This window comes from Sturnus vulgaris, chromosome 25 (genome assembly GCF_052056855.1).
Source record: "Sturnus vulgaris isolate bStuVul1 chromosome 25, bStuVul1.hap1, whole genome shotgun sequence".
NCBI classification, from domain to species: Eukaryota; Metazoa; Chordata; class Aves; order Passeriformes; family Sturnidae; genus Sturnus; species Sturnus vulgaris.
In genome coordinates, this window is record NC_142267.1 from 6,062,248 (window position 1) to 6,085,950 (window position 23,703).

General features: G+C 47.9%; 1 protein-coding gene, 1 long non-coding RNA gene and 1 other non-coding gene across 3 annotated transcripts; 1 reads left to right on the plus strand and 2 right to left on the minus strand.

The window, feature by feature from the left end:
- The first annotated feature begins 367 nt into the window (after nucleotides 1-367).
- On the plus strand, nucleotides 368-18,721 carry LACTBL1 (lactamase beta like 1). The gene is made up of 7 exons (XM_088178725.1): nucleotides 368-1,085; nucleotides 3,562-3,706; nucleotides 6,709-6,818; nucleotides 7,540-7,697; nucleotides 9,395-9,642; nucleotides 12,530-12,635; nucleotides 15,397-18,721. Exons 2-7 carry the CDS (start codon nucleotides 3,601-3,603, stop codon nucleotides 16,373-16,375), a joined length of 1,707 nt encoding a protein of 568 aa, XP_088034851.1. The 5' UTR covers nucleotides 368-1,085; nucleotides 3,562-3,600; the 3' UTR covers nucleotides 16,376-18,721.
- TRNAN-GUU (transfer RNA asparagine (anticodon GUU)) lies at nucleotides 8,883-8,956 on the minus strand. Its single transcript has one exon. It is a non-coding gene; the product is annotated as a tRNA-Asn (tRNA).
- Nucleotides 15,203-23,252, minus strand: LOC148221258 (uncharacterized). Its single transcript, XR_015808412.1, has 2 exons — nucleotides 16,430-23,252; nucleotides 15,203-15,317 (listed from the first exon to the last, which is right to left on the minus strand). It is a non-coding gene; the product is annotated as an uncharacterized LOC148221258 (long non-coding RNA).
- Nucleotides 23,253-23,703: the final 451 nt, after the last annotated feature.

Here is a 23,703-nt window from a genome sequence, read left to right on the forward strand (position 1 = left end):
TTGCAGCTGCGGGTAAGGATCCCCTTGTGCACCTCCCTCTATCCTGGCAGATAAGGGGGGAGAAATCCCAGCTCCATCTCTGTCCTGTGAGCCTGGGAGCTGGGAATGACTCCCTTGTCTGTCACTGTGGGGAACTCCGCGAGGCTGTTCAGGATTAAGCCCAGAGAGTGCCTGAGCTCCCGGATTAAATCCCCACGTCCCCTCCCCTTGAGCAGATCCCGGGGCTACTGGAGGCACTCAGGGACTGGTCCTCTCCTGCTTAATCGCCTCAGATGTCAGGAGGAGATGAAGCTGCTATAAATAGATGGTGAAGCCCTCCTGGTTTCAGCTGTGATTCACACACATGGCACAGAAGCATTAGGGAGAATTAACATCCAATCTCTCAGGCACTTTCCTGTGCAAACGCCATCCTGTCCCTGTCACTTAAGCTCCTTTCCCGGGGGAGATCAGCAGCACTCGCTGGATGGGCCAAATGGATGGGGAAACCCAGAGCAGGAATGCTGGGGAGATGAACGTGGAGCAGGATTCCTGGGGAGGTAAACCTGGAGCAGAATCCTTGGGGAGATGAACCTGGAGCAGGAATTCTGGGAAGATAAACCTGGAGCAGGACCCTTGGGGAGATAAACCTGGAGCAGAATCCTTGGGGATATAAACCTGGAGCAGAATCCTTGGGGATATAAACCTGGAGCAGGATTTTGGGGATATAAACCTGGAGCAGAACTCTTGGGAAGATAAACCTGGAGCAGAACTCTTGGGGATATAAACCTGGAGCAGGATTTTGGGGATATAAACCTGGAGCAGGATTCTGGGGATATAAACCTGGAGCAGAATCCTTGGGGAGATAAACCTGGAGCAGAACTTTTGGGGAGATAAACCTGGAGCAGAACTCTTGGGGAGATAAAGCCGGCTGCTCCAGGAGGTGATGGAGCAGCACCTGCCCCTGACACAGAGCTGCCTCTGAAGATGCTGAGGGCTCCTGCTCCCCCCTGCCCGGGGCTCAGGCTGGCCAGGATGGGTTTGTTGAGCTGCCCACACACCTGGACGAGAGACAACAGCCTTTGGGACTGAGGCAGCTCCTGGAGGTGGTACGTGAGGGGCTGGGGGTGTTTCTGCTCTCCCTAATCCCTGCTGAGCTGTGCCTTGACCTGGTGGGGCAGGACAGTGACCTGGGTGGTCCATGGGGAATCCCCAGTTTTTCTCCCCATCCTAATTTTGCAAAGCTCAGAGGGGAAAAAAAAAGAATGTATCCTGCTGCTAAGCTGTCCCCATGGGAAGCTGCGTGCGTTCATTCCTGCATGTGTTTGCATCCATTTGCATGTGTTTAAGGGCTCAGTGTCCCCTCCCCCTGCCTGGCTGTGAGCAGTGACAGCCACAGAGACACGGAGTGAGGGGGAAACCAGAGGAAGGTGAGAGCAGACAGGTCCAGGAGTGGGAATTGTGATGAGTGTTTATAGGGATGTATCCATCTGCCTGCCCGACAGTCTCGCAGGCGCAGGGGAAAAGTGGTGGTTTCCCTGGAAGGTATTTGGGAGGGTAGAGCATCTCCTGGGGTGGATGAATATTCCTCACACTCTCAGGTATCTGGTGTCCCATCAGTAAAGGGAGATCTCTGTCTGTAGTCCATGGTATTGTCAGGGTTTCTTTGCATTCCCACTGGATCACAGGGCAGAGAAGGAAAAAAAGCCATTCAGAGCACTCATGGTTCCCATGAAGTAAAGGGGAGTTTGGAATGAAGGATGAGTTTGGATTAAAAGATGAGCTCAAAGTTGGTATCTTTGTGTCCTCAGCTGGTGGCCCAGGGAGTCTGGAGTCTGTGAGATGAGGAATACACCAGAAAAAAGTCTTTTCACCTTGTTCTTTGGGACTCAGGAGTCAGGGCTTCTCAGTGAAGCAGGGAAAGAGGCAGAAAAAGGGGCAGAGGAACTGAAAATTGGTGTAGTCAATTATTAAGTTATTAAGATGGGACTAAATGCAAGGAAGTCACGCCATGACCACCCCAGGGCAGAGGGCCTTGTCCCACTCCTCACTGCAGGAAAACAGCTCAGGTGGCATCCTGGAACACACACTGAGCCCTGCCAGTGTGGGGGGATTAAAGAGATCTCAGCACAGGCTTTTCCTTGAGAGATGGAATCTCCTGCCTGCTAAGGCCCTGAAGGAGGTTGGTATATCCAGAGAAAAGTGGGATTGGTGTCAGGATGGCATTCCCCTATTTAGAAACACAGGCTGGAATATGGACCTGGAGTGCTCAGGTGTGACTGGGTCTGTGGGCACCTGCACAGTCTTAAGCCATCTTTGAAGTTTAATTATGTTATGGAAGAACCTGACAAAAGCTGCTTTCAGAAATTCCCATAGGAATGCCTGACTAGGCTGAAGGCCTTCAGGAAAAATTATGATATATTGTTATTGTTATCCTGTTATTATGTAGAAAGTGGAACTGCAACCCAGAGTTCCAGTGAAGGCTGGAAAACCCAGCTGGATCCACAGAATCATGTGTGAGTCTGGGTGAGGCTCTGCAGATTCCCTGTGAGTGACAAGGCTCAGATGATTTGCAGAAGCTTTTGCATGAACTATCCTGTATCTCAAAAACAGAGTGGGGGAAAAAAGGCTGTTTGCAAATCTAAAGGGAATATTTCAATCTGTCTATCCTACAAGTGAGTCCAGACAACCTGAAACAGCTTAGGAATGTGGAGCATATTGGATGCAAATGGCAGGCCATATGTTTTATAACATTAATTGCCAAACTTTCAAAAGCACCCTCCTGACCTCCTGCAGGCAGTGAAGGAGCACAGCTCAGGCTCAGGCACCTCCTCATTTGTCATCTGTTCCTTGTTTTTCTTCAACATTGATCTGGTTCTCTCACCAACCTGGATGGTCTCCAGTGTTGTGAGAGCTGCACACACTCAAATATCAGGCAGTTTCCCAAAACATGGCATCTGTAAATGCCAAGCTTACAGATGGTACGTGATAGAATGGAATTTACAGGCACAACAGAGAAGGGTAAGGGCAGCACAGAGTGAAAAATTCCATCATTCATCTAGGAAAGCTGGATCTGCTCAGATGGTCTGGCTGCCATGAACAGATGCTGGACTCTGGAAAAAGGGACTGGAAAGATATCCAGGAATAAGTCATGGTGGCTGAGAAGGGAGGAAGTGAGAGCTGTAACTGAGACTCCTGCCAGGCTGGGATGATGAGCCCCACCTGCAGGGAGAGGAGAAGGCAAAAGGAGTGGTTGGTGCTGCACAAGAACCAACAAGGGGAGAAGAGTTAATGGCTCACAGAGCTCAGAAAGCCAGGAAGGCATTTCTGGTTCCAGTTACCCCAACATGGGCTGGTCTGCCCTGCCCTGCCCTGCTGCAGCAATGGTACTGAAATTATCCCAGAATAGTTTGGGTTGAAGAGACCTTAAAGCTGATCCTATTCCACCCCTGCCATGGGCAGGGACACTTCCAGCAGGACAGGTGAGTCCTGTCCCTGCAGCAGCTTTATTGTCAGCACAGGGGCCTGTCAGAGCTGGCACACACGGGTGTTTTCTCTCTCTCTCCCATTCCTTTTCCATTCCAGCAGGCTCCCTGCAGCCGCAGCGTGCTCAAGCTCACGGCCATGGAGCTGAAGTGGATCCATGTCCTGGTTCTCTTCCTCTTCCTGCTGTCCGTGGCCATGACTGGCTGCTTCCTGTGGCAGTACAGCCTCCCCAAGCTGGAGCCCAGTGAGTGCAGGGTTTGAACCTTGCTCGTGGTTGTTATGAATGATGTTCTATCTGTCCAATTTATCAAACAACAAGACTCGATTTAGTAGTAAATTTTTAATAGTAGCAATTATATAAATGAATATAATCAAATTTTTAATAGTAGCAATTATATAAATGAATATAATCAAAATATTAGATATATGTATTTGAGAATACACAAAATTTGGCAGTGAGTAATTTAGTATAATTGTATAAAGCAGAAACAAAACTGACCAGGGGTACAGGGAGGGGCTCGCCCTTCCTCACACACCAAACAATAAAGGCCAAAAATCCCACTTATATACTATATGCTAATACATATTAATACAGAATTTTCTGGAAAGCTCCTCCTGGTTTCTATTCCTAAAATCTATGTCTCTATGTTGTGTTGCACTACTAATGGGTTAGGGGGTCTCATCCTTGTGAGGGTCTGATTTCCAATGAAGGCTCTTCATCTTCCTCAGTGACCGAGGTGTGACCTGCAGGTAGCTCATGTGCCCTGTGTGACTGAGCAGATGTTTGTCATAGCAAGACTTTAATTGAGTCCCATGCCTGGAATCTCATCCCATTTTGGCCCATTTCAAGGTCAAAACTTTCCATTTCTAGATGCTGCTTATCAAACCTACATCCTTCTACTACTCCCTTCTAACATCTGGAGGATTCCATCTGCTTTGTCTCACTCATCTCCCTTTTGCTTTGTAACATTTATTTTCTATTGATTTGAGTACAATTTTGCTAATATAGTTACAATTTAGCTAGCACGAATCACATTTATCACATGGTGATGTCTAGAGGAGCTGGAACAGAGGCTAGACAGAGTTAAGAGGAATAAAATGGGTATTTATTGAGGGGCTTTCAAAGGCCACACCCTGGCAGTGCCAGTGCCACAGTGATGGCCCTGCCTGGATGGCTCCAGGATGGAAGCACAAGAGAGCTTGGTCACAAGATCTCACATTTTTATAGTTTTGGTCCATTTGCATGCAGGAGTCAATTGTCCAATTAATAGCCTCAAATAATGAAATTTCATCCTCCTTGCTTGCCTGCTTGCCCTCCCTCCTCTTTTCATGCTGTTTATGCTTAGGGCCTGAAGTTTGAAGAAATTGTCCTTGAGGCCTTAGCTGGGATAGGACTGTTTTGTCTTCACCACCCAAGCAGAACAGAAAAACTTAAAACTTAAGTCATCAGTGGTATGACACAGAGATTTGGAAGATTAGTAAAATCTTTCTTCCCATTTGTCTCCAAAGAGCACTTTCCCAAACACAGATTTCCCCTGAGAGCAGTAGAGCAAGGCCAGGGAGGAGGTGAGGGCTGGGTTGGTGGAGGTACCTGATGGAGGTACCACATCCCTCTGCTGGTGTCCAAAGAAGCTCCATCAGTCTGGCCTAGATTTGGATAACTGCTAAGGAGGCATTTTATTTTAGATTCTTTATCTGTTGTTGTTGTTGTTGTTACTCCAATTAGTTACTCTAGTTTAGAAACAGGGGTTTTTTATACCTTGTGCTTCAGCCTCAGAGTTTGCTTTCTTTCTTATTTCCCAAATCTTTGCCCTGGCTTATGCCCCCTGGTTCACAGTAGAACTCATGGAATCACAGAATCATAGAATGGTTTGTCCTGGAGGGACCTTAAAGCTCATCCAGTCCCACCCTTGCCATGGCAGGGACACCTTCCACTGTCCCAGGCTGCTCCCAGCCCTGTCCAGCCTGGCCCTGGACACTTCCAAGGATCCAGGGGCAGCCACAGCTGCTCTGGGCACCCTGTGCCAGCCCTCCCCACCCTCACAGGGAACAATTCCTTCCCAATATCCCGTCTATCCCTGTCTTTGGCAGTGGAAGCCATTCCCTGTGTCCTTATCACTCCATCTCGTGTTCCAAGTCTCTCTCCAGCTTTCCTGCAGCCTCTCCAGACCCTGGGAGGGGCTCTGAGGTCTCTCTGGATCCTTCTCTTCTCCAGGAGAACACCCCCAGCTCTCCCAGCCTGGCTCCAGAGGGGCTCCAGCCCTTGGAGCATCTCCATGGGCTCCTCTGTTGATTACAGGAAACTCAAGTGATCCACTCCAGGCACTGCATGGACAAGGATTAAATATACACAGTGTCAGTGGATCAGAGTTTTAAGTAGCTAAAAGGTTGCATAAAATCCACAACGAAGGTGCCAGAAGTATTCAGAGACCAAGGTCTGAAAATGTTTCAAACCACACATTTTTTTCTCAGAGTACCAGGTTGCCTGAAGGCTGTGTGCATCCATCCGTGTCCATCTCCAAGATTTCCTAGTGCCATTTCTCTCCTCATCCTTATTTCTGATGTTTCATATTCACCTGGCAAGCAAGAAAATGGCATTTGTCTCCAGCTGGGAGTGCAGGGTCGCTGTATTTATGAACACTTTGGGATCAGCTGGGAAAATAGTGCCTCCAAGTAAGGGAGTTCCCATCTCTCTCTGAGTTTAAAGATCTTTGCTAGCCACAAAAATCTGAGCAGTCTGTGGGATGTGGAGGATGCAGCTGATTCAGGAGACAACTAATGGAGTAGGTGTGGGACCTACCAAGTGCTGTTAGTGCTGGATTTCAAGTGGCACTCACAGGTCACCCCTGGCCCCATTTCTGAGCTTATGATACACGAGGGGTGGCTCTTTGTCACTGTTCTCCTGAACCCCAGCTCAGATTTTCCTCTAGACAGGGGCAGGCCCTTCCAGGGAGGCTGAACCACTGCCAGGCACCCCAGAGTTTTCTGCAGCCCCAGTCCTTCACTCTCCCAGGCTGCAGAGTTAGCTGAAGTACATCCCGTGTCCATCCCATGCTGGAATAAGCAATAACAGGGCACAGTGCCAGCCCTGGTTTACATCAGACAGAAATAATTTGGTGCTGTCCCTATGGAGAAGTGTCCCTTAGGCCAACACAAGCAAGAAAGCTTGTGGTGGCTGCTGGGTGAGGTTCAAGCTCGTCCCCATGTCTGTGGAAGTCACCTGTGTCACCCCAAACTGTTTTCCAGATCCATCCGTGATGGAAGTGAGGTCAGAAGCTGTGCAGATGTGTCCCCGCTATCCTGAGCCAGTGCCACTGGACCACCCCCTCCCCATCCTGAAGGAAGCACTGGAGAAGGTCTGTGGGGAGGGGGCCCAGAGGGACACACAGCTCCTGGCTGCTTTTCTCCAGGGGTACAGGGGACATGGAGGATTTTGCCACTGAACATCCCTGGGGAAGGAGGTGGGAGTTGGGGAGGGGGAGAACAGGCAAACCTGGAAATGGATGTGTAAAACTCCCTCAGTGAACAGGTCAGCGAGCAGTTCTCTTGCCCAGAGGATGAGCTGGGATGGCAAACATCATCCTGAGGTCTGGTGAGCGTCCACCAGCAAAATATAATGGCTCTTGGCATCTGCTCCACTATTAGACAGCCCTCATGTACCTGCCTCAGGTACTCTCAGGTTCCAATTCATCAGCCTATGCCAGTTCCTTTCTTTCTTTGCTGGCTTTGCTCACACCTCTGTTTAAAAATTTAAAAGTTGCTTGTACATAACTCCAGGGAAGGGGAAGGGGAAGGGGAAGGGGAAGGGGAAGGGGAAGGGGAAGGGGAAGGGGAAGGGACCTGCATCTGACTGGAAGAGGGCAGGGTACACTGTCATTAAATCCTCAGTATGAGATGGATCTGACATTTTAGCACCGCCTGAACTTCTGGCAGGCTCCATGTGCTCTGAGCATTGCAGCAGCGTTGCAGCAGCATTGCAGCAGCATTGCAGCATTGCTCTGACTGTCTGGGCCTGGTACAGACTGGGTGTTTGTAAGACCCTTCCTTTGGAAGCTGATGGGTTCCCTCCGTGGCCAGGTGGATCAGATGCTGCGGCAGAGGATGCACAGCTCGGGGCTGCCAGCCCTGTCTGCCATCGTCATCTACAACGACACCGTGCTCTGGACGGGCAACCTGGGCAAGAAGAACGGCTCTGACCCCGCCTCAGGGGTGCCCAATGAATACACCATCTACAGGTGAGACACCTGGCCAGGTGACAGAGCCAGGAAAGGGCACACACAGCTATGGAGAGCTGGTACCTGGCAGTGGAGGTGCCATCACAAACTGCAGGTCTATGCAGGAATCTCTGCTGGCTTATGCTGGAACTTTGTGAGACAAAGTAAATTCCCAGATTATTACATGCTGGTGGCTTACTGAGTTACTTTGGATTTATTTGTGTATTTTTTTGTAACATTGATTGGTGCCAAGTCGAAGACAGAGACACAGAATTCTATGATTCATGTGACAAAAAGCACTTTATTGTTCTCAACATCACTTTAAATACCCTTCTTAATGTTCCTGGGCAAGCACTTATGATTGGTTGAAAGTTTAGGCTGCTCAGCTCTGTGACCAATAGCTTCTGCAGCTTAGGCTGGAACTCATTGGGTCACATCCCTACTCTGGTTCCAAAGCTGTCCTATCACTGTTCCCTGGAGGTTTGTCTGTCACACCAGGCTGCTTTTCCCATGTATGGCCAAATCAATTGCCCAGCAACAAGCCAGCTTGTACTGTGACATTTTTTCATTTAATTCTGGCAATATTTTAAATTGGAATAGCAATGACCCTAAAGAACCTGAAAACATACTACTCCTTAAATGGAAAGGGCTTCATGTCCAGGGCACTAACCTGAAGACCAAGAGCTGGCACAGATTTGGAGAGCAGAGAGGAGACAGTGCCACAGGACTCCAAAAATAATAATAAATGTCATTTTAGGAAAAACTGACAAAAAACCTGACATTTGGGATGAATATCTACAGAACATATAAAGTAGACCCCATAAGCTTATTCATCATCCCAGTGAAGTCAAACTCAAAACTCATATTGGCTGTTATTTTTTAGGTTAAGACAGAATCAAGCTCTTAATGTGTGCTGAAAACCAAGAAAGATGAAGGAAACGCTTCCTTCCTTTAAAGATGAATTTTCAGTGAATTAGAACTGTGTTATCTAAGAAACATGGGCTGCACTCTGACTATAAAATCTTACACTCAGAATGAACAATTTTTGACAGCTTCAGCAGCTGTGATTATCTGTTTCTTCCCCATCTGTACAATGGTAAAATGACCTCGTGCAGTTTTTCCTCCAGAACCATTGAATAATTTGGGTTGGGAGGGATGTTCAAGGTCTGGTTCCAAGGCCCCACCATGGGCCAGGGGTCGGGTGCCCGTCCCTGGGTGGGCTCGAACCACCAACCTTTCGGTTAACAGCCGAACGCGCTGACCGATTGCGCCACAGGGACACCTGGATGGGCCTGGAAAATGTGGACACCTGGAATTTAGGGACACTTCGGTAGTGCTGGGTAAATGGTCCAACTCAATGATCTTAAAGGTCTTTCCCAACCTAAATGATTCTGTGATTTTTAACCTTAAAATTCCAATAAACTACTTGAGAGTTTTTATGGTATATACTAACCAGTAATTTACAATTTATGTGGTTTTATGAATGCCAAGTGAATAGAGAGATCAGCAGCCCACTGCACTGCTGGGGACAGACAGGGGTTATTTGCAGTCTATAACGATTCAGATTTAAGAATATTAATTCAAACTTCCTACCTGTATTTTAGCCATTCCCTCTGGAATGAGCAAATGTGCCATGTAAAATCAGGGTGATCTCTTCTTTCCTCTTGATTCATGAGCTTCTTAATGCCAAATTTCTCCAAATATTTCTTCCCTAACAGAATTGCCAGTGTCTCCAAGATCTTCCCCACTATTATGTTGTACAAGCTGTGGGAGGAAGGAAAAGTCACATCCCTGGATGACCCATTGGAGCGTTATGCCCAGAACTTTGTTATTAAGAACCCTCTGGGGAGGCTCAGGGACTCAGAGCAGAGATACACAGCAGATGGGCTGGTTTTTTTGGAAAAAGGCTCGATGCCACTGAAGCCATCCCCAGTGACCCTGCGCAGAATGGCCAGTCAGCTCTCAGGTAAGGCAACCTGAGTGGCCCTGGGGCTCTCTGCCCTGGAAAGACACCACAGAGACAGCAGACCATATTCCAGGAATAAAAAAGGCTGCTGGGAGGCTGTTTCCCAGTCTGGACCCTGCACTGTGCACCTATCAGGGATCAGGCAGGGTGGCAGCAACTTCATGGAGTGCTCAAAGGAAACTTGGCCAGGACACCTGCCAGGAAAGGGGCCAGGATGAGGAGTCTTTTCCTCTGATATGTGAACACAGATTCCTTTCAGGTGAACACGGATTCCTCCATAGCATGACCTGAAATCAGTCTCCAATTGCACAACAGTGTTTTCTACTCCAGAGTGCTCTCATTTTTCTGAGATGTAGAGTTGAGGGTCAAATCTCTTTGCTTTGACTAGAAAGACCTTGATTGCTGAGCTAAATTTAGCTGTCAGTGTGGTTCCTGATCCAGGATTCCTGAGCTATTAATAGCTTGGCATTTGCTGTCAGAGAAGTGTTAATCTGCTGCTACCTTAAGAATTGGGGAACTCCTATATTAAGGGAGAAGGAGCTCACAGGACTAAGAACTTTAAACTTTCTCAGAAACAAAGCTGCTAATACTTGACTGAGAGATTACAAAACAGTCAAAGAGACTGCTGATATCACGTGTGGTATTTTGGTTAATCTCTGTAACATTTGCATTTTTCCAGATTGGAATAAATACCCTAAAATTAGGAAACCTAAAATTAAAATAGCATATCTGCAACTTGCAGGACCTCAGGATGGGGTACAGCATCATTTGGAGCAAGCCAATATGAAAACGAGGGCTTTCCAAACCTGGAAAGAAGCAGATAAACAACCCAAAGTGGCCAGTGGCCACATCTCTGCCCAGCCCCTCTCCCTGCAGACAAGCTGTGGCTCTACCCAGCCTGATGTTGTCTTCAGGGGCACCAATTCTGCCTGGTCCCCTCTGACTCTCATGAGCACCTGAAGCTGCTCTGACTGCTCCTGTCACCCCGGGAGGTGTGAAGTGCAGCCCAGAAATGTTGTAAGGAGCATAAGCCAAAAGGGTACCTGGTCGTGGCATAATTGCTTGTACTGTGCCATTGCTTCCATCACTGTGCTGGATTTGTGCCCCTGCTCAGCTCCTTTTATACCTCTGTGTATTTTTGGATTTTAGAATGCGGCCCAAATTTCCCAGAGCACCCCCATGGGACACACCAGCCCTTAAGACCCTGACAATTCAGTAGAAGGAGATGCACAGTTTCAAAATCCCAACTGCAAATCAAAGGAATGTTCCAGTTCCACTTTCCGTTTGCTGTGTGTCAAACCCCAGAAAGGAATAAATTCTGCTTAGCACTGGGATCAAAGCCACTGCATGACATATTGTAAAGTGGGTTTCATCTAAATTCTTCCAGTGGAAACTGATCTGTAATAGATCCTCATTATCTGGTCTCTCCATTGCATATTACAGAAGCAACTCCAAAGGTTTTTCTCCTTAGCACTCTGTGGGCCCATTGCTGGAGGGAAGCTCCAGCTTGTTAAGGCCATGATTTTCAAATCCACACGAATGACAGGATGGGATGCATTTGTAAATTATTAACAACGTGCTTGTCACTTCAATTAGCAGCCCATGAGGTAGAAATCAATGACTCTGGATTATATTATGCTCTGGTTTATCATTTCCAATGAACCTCAAGGAGACACTGCACTGCTGTCACAGAACTGAACTCTCCCACTGCTCCAACATTTTCTTTGCTGCCATTGGGGCAAGTACAGAATGAAGGAGCCCATTGTCCAGTGGGAGATGTCAGTGCATCTCTTCTCTGGTCATGCAGCTGCACAAATAACCCCAGAGCAGGGCAGAAGCAATGCTCTCACTCCAGCTCAAATGCCAAGTTCAGGCCAGCTGAGAAAAACAAATGCTGCTGCCACAAAAATGGGGCCTCATTCAGCTTTGCCAGGGTGCAGGACAAGGGGAAAAGGCCCCAAGTTGCACAAAGGGAGGCTTAGATCAGATATTAGGAAATTCTCAGAGGAAGGGTTGTAAAGCATTGGCAAAGATTGCTCAGGGTGGATTGCTCAGGGGGAATCACCATCCTGGGAGGTGTTAAAAAACGTGGGAAGGGGCACCTGGGGACGTGGGTTAGTGGTGGATGTGGCAGTGCTGGGTTAATGGTTGGACTCCATGATCTTGGAGGGCTTTTCCAACCTTAGTGAATCCATGATTAAGGCATGGCCACTGAGCACACAATTGTCAGTCGTTTTTCTGTCAGAAACATACATTTCCCAATTTCCTCCCAAACCCCCACACCAAAACCAAAGTTGCAAATGGCAGCAAGGATTCCATTCCCAAAGTGATCCAGGTTCTGGCCTAGGCAAACCATAGATCCTGTGCAGAGGAGCTGAGGTGATTCAAAAAGCACTGACCAAAAAATTTTAGGGAATCCATGTTCTGTGAGGATCAAAAAGTGAGAAGAACTAAGATATTTTCTACATTTAGAAACCCTGAATAATTAAAAGTGGAAAGAACTTTGGGTTTTTCCTATCTTCAGAAATCCTGAATAAAAGTTACTAAAGATAAGGGGGAAGATAAAAACACTTTAGGCCATGCCTGGAGTTGTCCAGAGAAGTTTAGGCCCTCTGTGATAAAGTATAGAGAAGGAAATCCTGTTAAAAGGGGCCATTACACACATTTGGAGTCAAGAGAATACAGGGAATTTCCAACACCTCATTTGCCCCTCTCTTCCAAACCACACTTGGGGATCCAGGATAATTTCCATCATTCATCATTTTCACTGAGATGCAGCAGCCCAGAGTTAATGTTGAGGTAGCACCACTGGTGCTTCCATTTTTCCCTTGAATGCTTGTTCTCTCTTCAGCAGAGCCATCATTCCCATGGTTTCTCTCTCTTTCAGGTCTGCCCCGGAGGCTGCGCTCCACCAGCCTGCTCTGGAAGGGCAGCACACAGGACGCCCTCACCCTGCTCAAAGATGACATCCTGGTGGCTGACCCAGGAACCAGGTCAGATAAATTCATTTAGGAGATTTTGGTCTGGATGTGTTCTCCACCCTCAGCCCCATCCCCAGCCTCCATGGCCATAGATAAAAGGCAGCCATTCCCAAAGGGAGCTTCAGCATTCCCCACACACCTGTCACAGGCTGGGGAAAAAAAACACTGTTGGAGGTGTCAGGATTAGGTTTAAATTTTTTAAGCCCAGATGAGCCAAATTAAACTGCTGTACTTCACTTAATGAGCCTTAAATGATGTAGGTTTTCAAAAGTGGAAAGGCACTTTAATTTAAACATTTTAAATCATCACAGGTTTCAGTTAAAATCATGTCTGTGAGTTGTGCTTCTCTAAATTATCTAAAAAGTCTTTGGATGCTAGTTTCAATTCCTGTAGCCTGTTAAATGTCTGTTACCTAGGTTGCAAACACCCAAAAATATCATGGAATCATAGAATCCCAGACTGATTTGGGTTGGAAGGGACCTTAAAGGTCACCTTTTTCCACCCCTCTGCCATGGCAGGGACACCTTCCACTATCCCAGGTTACCCCAAGCCCTGTCCAGCCTGGCCTTGGACACTTCCCCACAGCCTTCAACAGGATCCTGTGGAGAGCAGATGAGGGAAAGGATTCAAACTAACTGGGAAGAAACTTTCTAAGACTGCAAAATTGTTTGGTAATTAATTACAGTGTGAAATAATTTACCCAGGATGGCTGAGGATCTACCAGTCACTTGTGTTAATTCTGTCCCACGTCATGTAGGAGGCTACAACAGATAGTCCTTAAAGGATTTTAGGATTTTAATATCATCATCTTCTTTGGTATTTTTATATCTTTATTGTAACTTATCTCTATTGGTATCTTTATTTTATGATCCCCATGAAGATAAATAAGGACATCCCCTCATAATCTCTCAACAAGCAATATTAATTGATATACTGATAGTTTTCACTCTCTCTCCTTGTTCCTGGTTGTGTTTCCCATCTAACAGATCACTCTCCCAAAGGAAGTTCCCATTCACTGATATAGATGTTTTAACATATTTTTCTATGTTGAAATTCAGCTCCATTTCAGATACAAGGTTTTACATACAGAATGTGATTATTCTTAGGGTAAGAATACATATGCTCACCATGTTTTATTCAACTAAATGAGCTGGAAAAGGTTGAAGTGGTACCAAATGTATGATCAAAATAGGTCTCAATGAGATGTGTGGCTTCACACAATTAAAATTGTTGAAAATATAATGGGTTGAAAATATAATGAATTTTGAAAATGTATTTTTTAAAAATGCCCCTTCATGTCTTCATGCCATTAAACTTCGTTCAAGTGTGAAAACTTCAATCACTTCATGGTTATTAAAGACTGGAGTACTCAGGTTTCTTTAATGACTCCACGTTGCTGGATGCTGCTTTGTGGGCTTTTAAGTGCTCTTTAAGTGCTTTTACCATCTTAAGGTAGCTTAGGTATCTAAGTGATTATCCAATGGCAAATCCCCAAAGAGGTTTACCCAGGATTTTGAGACCTTTAAGGTGAGCACCTGGAACTCTCCATGCTGCTCTTAAAAAGAAGGGATGGTGAACAATTATAAACAGCAAGTCAGGTTATGCAAATATAGAGGAGATGTTTATTTTCCATCTTCAGCTCTTTCTGTACATCAGGGTTGAAATGATGTTATTTTCTTGACTTAACAACAAATCATGGCAACAACACACAGCTTTTCTCTGTTTCCCTTTCATCTGTCATTCCATAAAATGTGAATTTCTCCCTAAAGAAGAGAGACCCAGCCACTGCTTTTGCATATCATTGATAACTGCTGATCCCAATGCAGCAGGGCCAGAGCTGCACTGGCTCTGCCACTTGGCCTGTGCCAAGAGTGGGTCACACCCCAGGGAGCAGGATGACCTGAGGTGTGGCTAGAGCAATTTCCCTGTGGTCTGTTTGGCTGTCATTCTGTGCTCTGAGGAGGGAGAGGTCTTTTGCATAGGATAAAAGAGGATTTTATTATTCTAGGGAATTTGGGGGCAAAAGAAAAAAAAATGTAAGTGTGCAACAGCTGAAATATGGAGGAGGTTCAAGAAGAGGGTACAAATCATCAGCAAATCGGAGAAATTCTGGGGAGGGGTAAAAGGCTTGGTCCAATGAGGGAGGTAGGGGGGAAATTGGGTCACATGGACTAATGAGACATCCAGTTTTAGGGGATTTCCAAAGGGGAATTCCAAGCAGGGGGCTGGCACAAAGCAGGATTGACAGGGAATTCAGGGTAGATTGACAGGGTGGGTGGGAGGGTGTAATTTTGACCACAGCATTAACTTGGGCAATAACAGAACACACCATTAACCAGAAACACACTGCAACACCCAATGTATGTGGTTACTGCACTGCAAAGAGAGAGACAGGACAGCAACACACACGGAGCTCTTTGGGGAAAAAAGGCCAATTTATTGTACAGACAGCCCGGATTTAAAGTGTGTTAGTGCAGCCAGGACAGGACAGGAGCTCATTGGACAATTGGGAAAAACATCGTTGGGACAGCACCTCAGGATGTGTCCCACGGCAAAGACACCAGGGGTTAATGTTGGTGATGAATTCCACTCTGTTTGTCACCGTGTTGTCACCCTGGGAGACTCCTCCCTAACTGAAGCTGCAGTCAGCTTGTCAGCCTGGGAATGGAGCTGAGAGTCAGGAAAAATCCAGGCCTGAAAAAGAATTTCCAAACTGTAATTCCCCAGCTCTCTAAATGTGTGTGTCCACAAATGTATTCCTCTTCCTTCCCAGATGCCACTACAGCAACCTGGCCTTCTCCCTGCTGGCCCACGTGCTGGCAGAGCACGCTGCTGACGGGCAGTACCAGCGCTGGATCTCGGACAACATCCTGGAGCGCCTGGGCATGGAGGACACCGGCTTCGACATCACGGCGCCCGTCCGCTCCCAGATGGCCGTGGGCTTCTACGGCAGCCAGCAGCCGGCCCCGCTCTACGACCTGGGCTGGTACCGGCCCTCTGGCCAGATGTACTCCACAGCTGCCGACCTGGCCAAGCTGGCCATGGTGTTCTTGGGCACGTACCACCGCCGGCTGCTGGAGCCCGACACGGTGAAGACGATGCTGACGCCCCTGTTCAAGTGCTCTGTTGAATACTTCGCTAACAAGACGGGCACGCCCTGGGAGATTAACGAGCAGTTGGGCTATGATGTCATCAGGAAGGATGGGGACCTTGATGGGTACTCAGCCACCTTCTCCCTCATCCCCAAGCTCCGCCTGAGCTTCATCGTGCTGATGGCAGGGCCCAGGCCTCAGGGTGGGGACATTGTGACTCAGACATACGAGTATCTCATCCCTGCCATGGAGACAGCGTTCAGGGAGGCCGACAAAAGCTTGGTTCCTCCTCCAAACCCAATCCCTTACGTTGGCTACTACACCTATTCCAACCTGACTTTCTATGAGATCAAAGTTGGCATAGGTGGGGTGCTGGTCATGCAGCAGTTTGGGCCTCACGTGGAAGAGCTGATCCCCGAAAAGTATCGGACAATCAAGCTCCACCACCTGGAGGATCGCGTTTTCCAAGTCGTTTTTGACAAGGAGTTCCCGTGTGTTCTGCACCTGGGCTCTGCCTCCATCTCACTGGAGACACAGAACGGGCAGCTCTTCAACTTCTACCCCTTCGATCGCAAGGGTTTGTCCCCCGGCTTTGACGCCCCGGGGCTGAACACCTACAACGTGGTGCGAGTGCTGCGCAAGCCCGTGTTCTACAGCTAAACATTGCTGCTCCTCCCTCCACTCCTGGGAGCTGCCTCCGAATCTGTGTCTTACCAGACTCTCCTGCCTGCGTGGCTTTGTGGATGCCATTCGAAAGGGAAGGATGGAGGCAAATGACTCTTTTGCCAAACAAATCCTTCCCACTTTTCAGACAACTTTATTGACTTGTTGTTGGCCCCCAGCAGTGCACAACAGGCCAGCTGGCACATGGACATACCTGCAGGAAAAAGAAGTGGGAATGTGCTGGATGGATGTGTTTGGATGCCATAAAAAAAAGCAGAGCACTGAAGTGTCCACTCTTATATTGTCTGTTTGATGACCACTGTGGTGATCAACTGCTCTCATCAAAGGGCTGAGAATTCCCTGGGTCTCTCAGAAAATGTTTCTTTTTGAGTCCAAGGATTTTTCCAGGGCTTTTCAAGAGCTTGTCTTTCACAAACAAGATCCCTTACCTGGGTTTGCCAAAAGCATTGTATGCTAAAAAATGGCACCAGTCTGACACCAGGCCCTGCTTGGGATTCCTGGGAAGTGAGGGTCTGTTTCTTTCCTGGGTCATAAACTTTGAAAAGTGCAGAGCAACGTGGTCCTGTCTTGACTCCTTGGCTGGTCATTCAAAGGGTCTTGGAGCAGTGTAGAGGCTGAAGCTCATTCTGGGAGCAGGGGCACAGGAACATGAGGTGGGATGTTCCAGCTGGACTCAGCTCTGTGACAGTCTCAGTATCCAGGAAAGTGTGTGAGCATGGTGTGGAAATTCAGGAATGTGTGGGAACCTTTCTGTATGTTTTGGGCAGGATGTCTGGGTGCAAACGTACCCACTGTGTTTGTGCAGCTGGGAGGGAGGAGTGCATCAGCCTGGGGAGAGCCACCTTGGGGACAGTGCCCCTGCACCTGCAAAGCCACTGGTGATTTTTGTTATTGCTTCCTGTGCCCACTCCATGCCAGGGCAGGCACGACAGGGGATATGGGTCACACCAACCCCAGGCAGTGCTGCAGGTGTGGGTCAGAGTGACTGGACACCTGCCCAGGAAGAAAAGGCCCTGGAGGTGATGGTGACATGAGCACAGGTGTGTCCAGGTGGCCAAGAGGGCCAAGAGCACCTGGGCAGTCCCAGCCATGGTGTGACACAGGACAGGCAGTGATTGTCCCCTGTGCTGGGCACTGGGGAGCCCTGCCTCCAACCCTGGGTCAGTTCTGGGCTCCCCATGACAGGAAAGGCATTGAGGGGCTGGAGCATGTCCAGAGAAGGGAATGGAGCTGGGAAAGGGTCTGGGGCACCGGGAGCAGCTGAGGGAGCTCCTGGAGAAAAGGAGGCTCAGGGGGGACCTTGTGGCTCTGCACAACTCCCTGACAGGAGGGGACAGCCAGGAGGGCTCTGCTCCCAGGGAACAGGGGACAGTACAAGAGGAAACAGCCTCAAGTTGCACCAAGGGAAATTTAGGTTGGATATTGGGAATTTTTTATCTTAGAAAGGGTGCTCAGGCATTGGAACAGGACAGTGGTAGAGCCACCATCTCTGGAGGTCTTCAAAGGATGTGTGAATGTGGCACCTGGGGTCATGGTTAGTGGTGGCCCTGGCAGTGCTGGAGGAACAGTTGGACTCGATGACCTTGCAGATCTGTTCCATCCTCAGTAAATCAATGATTCTGTGCTGTCAATGGCCAGCACACCTCACTGTGATGGGCACAGTGTCAGACACGGGGGCAGACAGGACTATCACAAATGCACAGTCCTGGCTCCTCAATGTCTCTTCAAAATTAGGGGATACTGTGTTTTCAGCCCTGGGTGGAGCTGAAATAAAAACAAGCAGAGGGGCAGGGCAGGATAGTTCTGACCTTAAAGTGAATATCCAAACTGCAGGGCATGGCAGAGGCTGCACAGTGTGGAAATCCAGAGGAGAGTATAACAGGGCAAAAGGGCTTATAGAAACTTGCACAATCAAAGACCCTTCCCAGTGCATGTTCTGGTATGAGCTGTATCCTCTTGCAGAGCAATGCCCTGCTGCTGGTGGTCTCCACAAAGACTCTTGGGTGTGTCTCAGAGAGGATGAGAAAAAAGCTCTCTCTGCTCCGTTCTCTCTGGTTCTCTCAGTGTGTTCACTCTGGGCTGTTCTTCAGCTTCAGTTTTGAGTAGAGAGGCCATCACTGAAGACCCAGAAATTCCCTGCCTTTTCTCAGATAATTTCAGTTCCCTGATCAGCACATGGAACAGTGCAAACCTTGCCTTACAGAACTGCTGCTGTGTTGGTTTCCTCTGGACTTGGTAGATGATCACATCCCATTCCTTGTACAACGCTCTATGTTCAAGCATTTAGTCTGGGCTATAGCAACAGCAATAAAACCTGTGGAAATGCCACTGTCCTGTGTGGTCATGCCCAGAGGGAGGAGCACAGGCACATTTGGTGCTGATTTCCCGAGGGCAATATCACTGCCATGACATTCCTGGCACAGCCAAGCCCATGGGATGTGATGTCTGATTGCAAGATCCTGGAGTGGTCTAATTCTGGTTCTTCTGTGTGAGGGCTACGAGCCAGTGTGGGGCTGTCCTTCTTGCTTTGAAACAAAAGAAGTGGTTGTTTACCCTCAAAAGCTTCCAAGAAAAATTAGGATTTATATCCCATGTCACTTACTGGCCAGGAGGTAACACCACCCTGGACAACCTCCATCTGTGTGATGGAGAGCTGGACATGTTTTAGTTTTCCATCAGAAGTCTTTTCTAGTGAGTCGCCCTCACACCTGTTCACCAACATTTTGGGGGCTCTAATTCATTCTCATTAACAGCAAATTATGTTCTTTGCCTCTCCTGAGCCAAATTCATTTCCTGAGCTGCAGCAAAGCTCATCTCACCAAAGCCTGGCTCACCCTGGGAGGGTGAACAAGAGCTCAGTGTGGGCAGAACCCTTCCCTGACACAGAGAGGGAAAAGGAGACCATGGAAGATCAGTACAGATGATTTGGGAGAGGCTGTGCATGGCAGACAGGACAAGGGGGCGTTCTGGGGTGATCCTGTCAGTCATGGAGAGCAGCCAGAGTCACAATCCTGAGTCCAAACTTCTTTCTGCCCCTTTGTGCCAAAGCAGCATCCTGAGAAGTGCCAGCTCTGTCATCGGGGAGGGGGAGGAGGAGGTGACCTGACTCAGTTTGCAGGTGTTTTACACCAGCTTTAACAGCTCTTTGTGAATTTACCTTTTTATTTTTTTTTTTTACTTGAACTTTTACAGAATCTAAGTTACCACTTTGAATAATGTTTAAGCTTTTGTGTACACTTGCTGCTGAATTTAAAAATATCTCACTGTTATTTCACCCATGTCAGAGATTGGCTCCACAATCCGTACAACAAACATGCAAAATCTGCCCATCTGCTCACTTTTCACTGAATCTCTGCTTTAAAAAGTGACTCAATGTGTCTGCAACAGCCTATGGAAACACAGTGCTTAAAAATGTTTTTAGAATTGCTCATCAGGGAACCAAACAAATAGAAAATGCTTCATTAACATTCCCAGCATCCAAAACAGACAAGAACAAAACTTACTTTATTGGTTTAAGAGAGCAAATTCTGCCCTAAGGAGCACTAATGAAACCACATAATATTGTAATAGTGTCCCTAAAACTGTAGTTACTCCACAAGTTAAAAGACTCTGGGCCACTAAGAATGAGAATAATCTGGAAAAATATAAACACCTACATCTCAGAGCTTTGAACCCTTTGAACTCCTTTCTCAGTGAGTTTTAACGACTCCAGTCAGTGGAGTGGATTCATCTCACATCAAAGGGTATAATTGGAATAAACTGACGAGTCACACTCTACAAATCCCCAGCCCCCAGCTGGCTGGGATGGACCCAGGCCCTGCTGTCACGAGCATCTCTTCAGTTGGAAGGGAAACACTTCCAGAATCTGCTCTCAGGTAAGGACAAGTTCTCAACTTGCTCGTCACCATTGCCCTGGAGACAAGAGGTTCACAGATCAATAGCTCAAAACACAACAAGGTGGTTCTTGTTGTGGTCCTGTTCTAACATGACATTGGTTATGACAACCCCTTCTCCTTGGAAGGACTCTGCCTTCAGGAGTGTCAGCTCAGGTGAGGATCACACTGATATCTGACATGCAGAAAGGGATGGCTGTGCTCCCATTCTCTCTTGCAGCTATACCTCATTTATGAGGATTTTTCTCCCATTCATTTCTGCAGTTGTGCCCCATTTATCCCCAGCCCTCATTGCTCCAAGCTCTCTGTCTCTGGTCACTCCAGCCCGTGGAGCCCTCACCTTTCATCCCTTTCCTCTCAGAGCCCGAAGTGGAGCATATCCCCCAAACTCACATTATCCACTCATTGTCCTGAAAAGTGCTTTTTCCTCAACATGCTGTGCTCTGGAACACCCACCCCAGCCCCTCATGGTAGTGACCAAACATGACTTTAATGGTCCAGGTAGAATTCTTGCACTGACAGAGCTGAAATACAGTTATATTACAGTCTCCAGCACTAGCCAAATTGACAAAAAATATGAAAAAAAACAATAAAAATAAATTGATGCTTGTCTTTGTTTGAAAGACAGGCATTTGTTAAGAAAGGCAGGAGCCCTCTTGAAATGGAAAACGTAAACCCACTCCCTCCAAATTATTATAATTTTGAAATTAAGGGGCTCTCAGGCAAAGATAGGAATAGGAATAACAGTTCTTTACTAGGAAAAGTTAAAATAGAAATCCAGTATTACAGAGAACAAACCCAAAACACTGACAGAGTCAGAATCCAAGCTGACCCCATCAGTCAGTCAGGGGTTGGTGCAGTCCCATTCCATGGTGGCTGCAATCCTGCAGTGACAGATTTGGTTCTGCTGGAGCAGGGCTCCTGCACAAGGTGCAGTTTTCCTCCAAAGCTCCAGGGATGATGTGGAAGGCTCTGGTTTTCCTCTGGGATCCAGTGGGAAAAGGCTGCTCTGCTGTTCCAAATCTCCCCTTTGATCTGGGTAGGAAATGCTCGGCTCCTGCCCTGGCTGGAGCATCTCCCAATGGGATGATGGAATTTGATCAGCCCTGCCCTGGGACTGCATGGCCATGAACAGGAGAGATCTCCTGGAGGGAGGATGGGCTGTGGGGAAGATAAAGAACACTGCAACAGCTGGGTGAACAGCTGGGATAGAATACACACTGCTGGGCACATCCTGCATTGCAACCCAAGACAATGTTTCATGCTCAGAAACACTCAAAGATATAAAAACAGAAAGAAAAAAATAATCCCTTTCTCCCCTGAGCAGGATTCGAGGCCCTTTTGCACATACAGACAGGAATTGTGGAAATACAGCATAGTTGAAGTACAGTCACAAGCTATCACTGGCATGGTGCATGCAACCTGTAATTAAAGGTCTAATTATTTACCATGAACACTGGGAGTCTCCCAGACCTGCCACTGCACACACAAAGGTTCCTGGCTTCATGGCATTTTGAGAGCTCTGGGCATTCACCCCAAGCCAAGACACAAAGATTATCACAAGGCAGAATGCTTACACATCAGGACAGTCCTGCTGCTCCTCCAGATGTCTTGGAGGAAATTTGGGTGGATCTTGCAAGCCTGGCGTGACCTGTGCCATGCAACCTCTGACAGAGATGTCACACATCCTGCTCGGTGCCATGGGCTGGGTCACAAGGTGGTGTCAGGTCATGGGTTGGACTCCATGGTCTCTTTTCCAACTTAATTGATTCTGGGGTCCTTGGAGTGTCTGTCTCTCACAATTCCTGCACTCCTCCCTCATTCTCACTCTGTTCTCTTCAGCCCAGGTGCTGCCCAGTGCCACAGCACAGGCTGAGCATCTTCTCCCCCTCCTTCCCACTCATGGTCTGGCTGTAACTGCTCTGGGCAGGTGCTGAGCCTCCCCTGGCAGCCATTCCCGATTCCAACCCAATTATCAGGATTGTGGGTTGGTGCCAGCTCTGCCTGGCAGCAGCTCCTCTTTAGAGCCCAATTTATTCCTCCAAGAAGTGATATTTCTGCTAGGGATGGGCAGGCACATCTCGTTTAATTTCAGCTCCACCTGAGCACCGTGGGTGAGATGTGAGAGCATCCTGCTGGCAAAAGGTTGTGGAAAAACATGGGAAGAGAGGAGTCAGCAGGAGCAGGGAATGAGCACAACAGGAAGCCGAATATAAAAATGTCCAGCCACAATTTCCAATCACTTCCAGCTAATTATCGGACCTACTGATGAAGATGTAAGAAAAGCAGTTGGTTAAATCGAAAATCTGAAATATGGGAGCAAAGTGCTCCCAGAGAGGCAGTCAGAAAATGTTGTGCCCTGCAGCCCCCAAACTGTGGGAGAAACGAGCTCTGCTGGGAAAGCAGGTCCATTCCAGGGTGACAAATAGGATCTTTTCCCACAGCTTGTAGGACAAAGCTGCCATAGTTCCTCCTGGGAAACTGGTAAAACTGGGGAAAGCTTCGCCATTTCAGTGCCAGTTCTCTTGGCCAGAGTGTTTGGCTGCTGTTGGTTTGGTTTCAGTCCCATGACGCCCAAAAACCTGTTGACATTGTGTTTATTGTAAGAGATGAGCCCTCTCAGGGTGTCACTCTGGGTGACATTGCACCCTGGTTCTCCTTCCTTGTGAAGATGCAGAAAAGTCTCTGATCACATAACACCATTCATGTTCCCTGGTGCCTGCCAGGAAATCTGGGACAAACAGGGACATAAAATGTCTCTGGAACACTGGTGGGAGTTACTGGCTGGAGGGTGGGACATGTTGTGGGACACAGGAGAAGAGCATTTGAGGACTGCATAAGTCTACAAAGACTTATCTGGGGGAGGTGCAGAAAAGAGCAATCGAGGGGCTTTGGAGAGCAACAAATGTGAAAAAATAAAGAAATAAGGAAATCAAAGGAGCCTCCAGCTTCCCTTTCGTTTGTCTAGAAGACAGGAACATGTCAGCTCTCAGTCTGGCCCTTCCTTATGCCCTCTGATGCTACATGAAGTCCTGGGTGTGCTGATATGTCCTGGCTGAATGGTGACAGTCAGGACAGGCTGGACTTGGGGTAATGGCTGTTTGTCATGACAGTGAATCCCAAAATGGGAGGTGTCCCCAAAAAGGATGTGCACAGATTTTGGGATGGCTCCCAGGATGTCAGCCTTCCTGGGTATTCACAGCCAACACTGCCTGATCTAGAGAATCACCACATGGAATAGGTTTGGGGGGAAGGGACCTTGGAGCTCATCCTGTCCAACCTCCTGCCATGGGCAGGGACACCTTCCACTGTCCCAGGCTGCTCCAAGCCCTGTCCAGCCTGGCCTTGGGCACTGCCAGGGATCCAGGGGCAGCCACAGCTGCTCTGGGCACCCTGTGCCAGGGCCTGCCC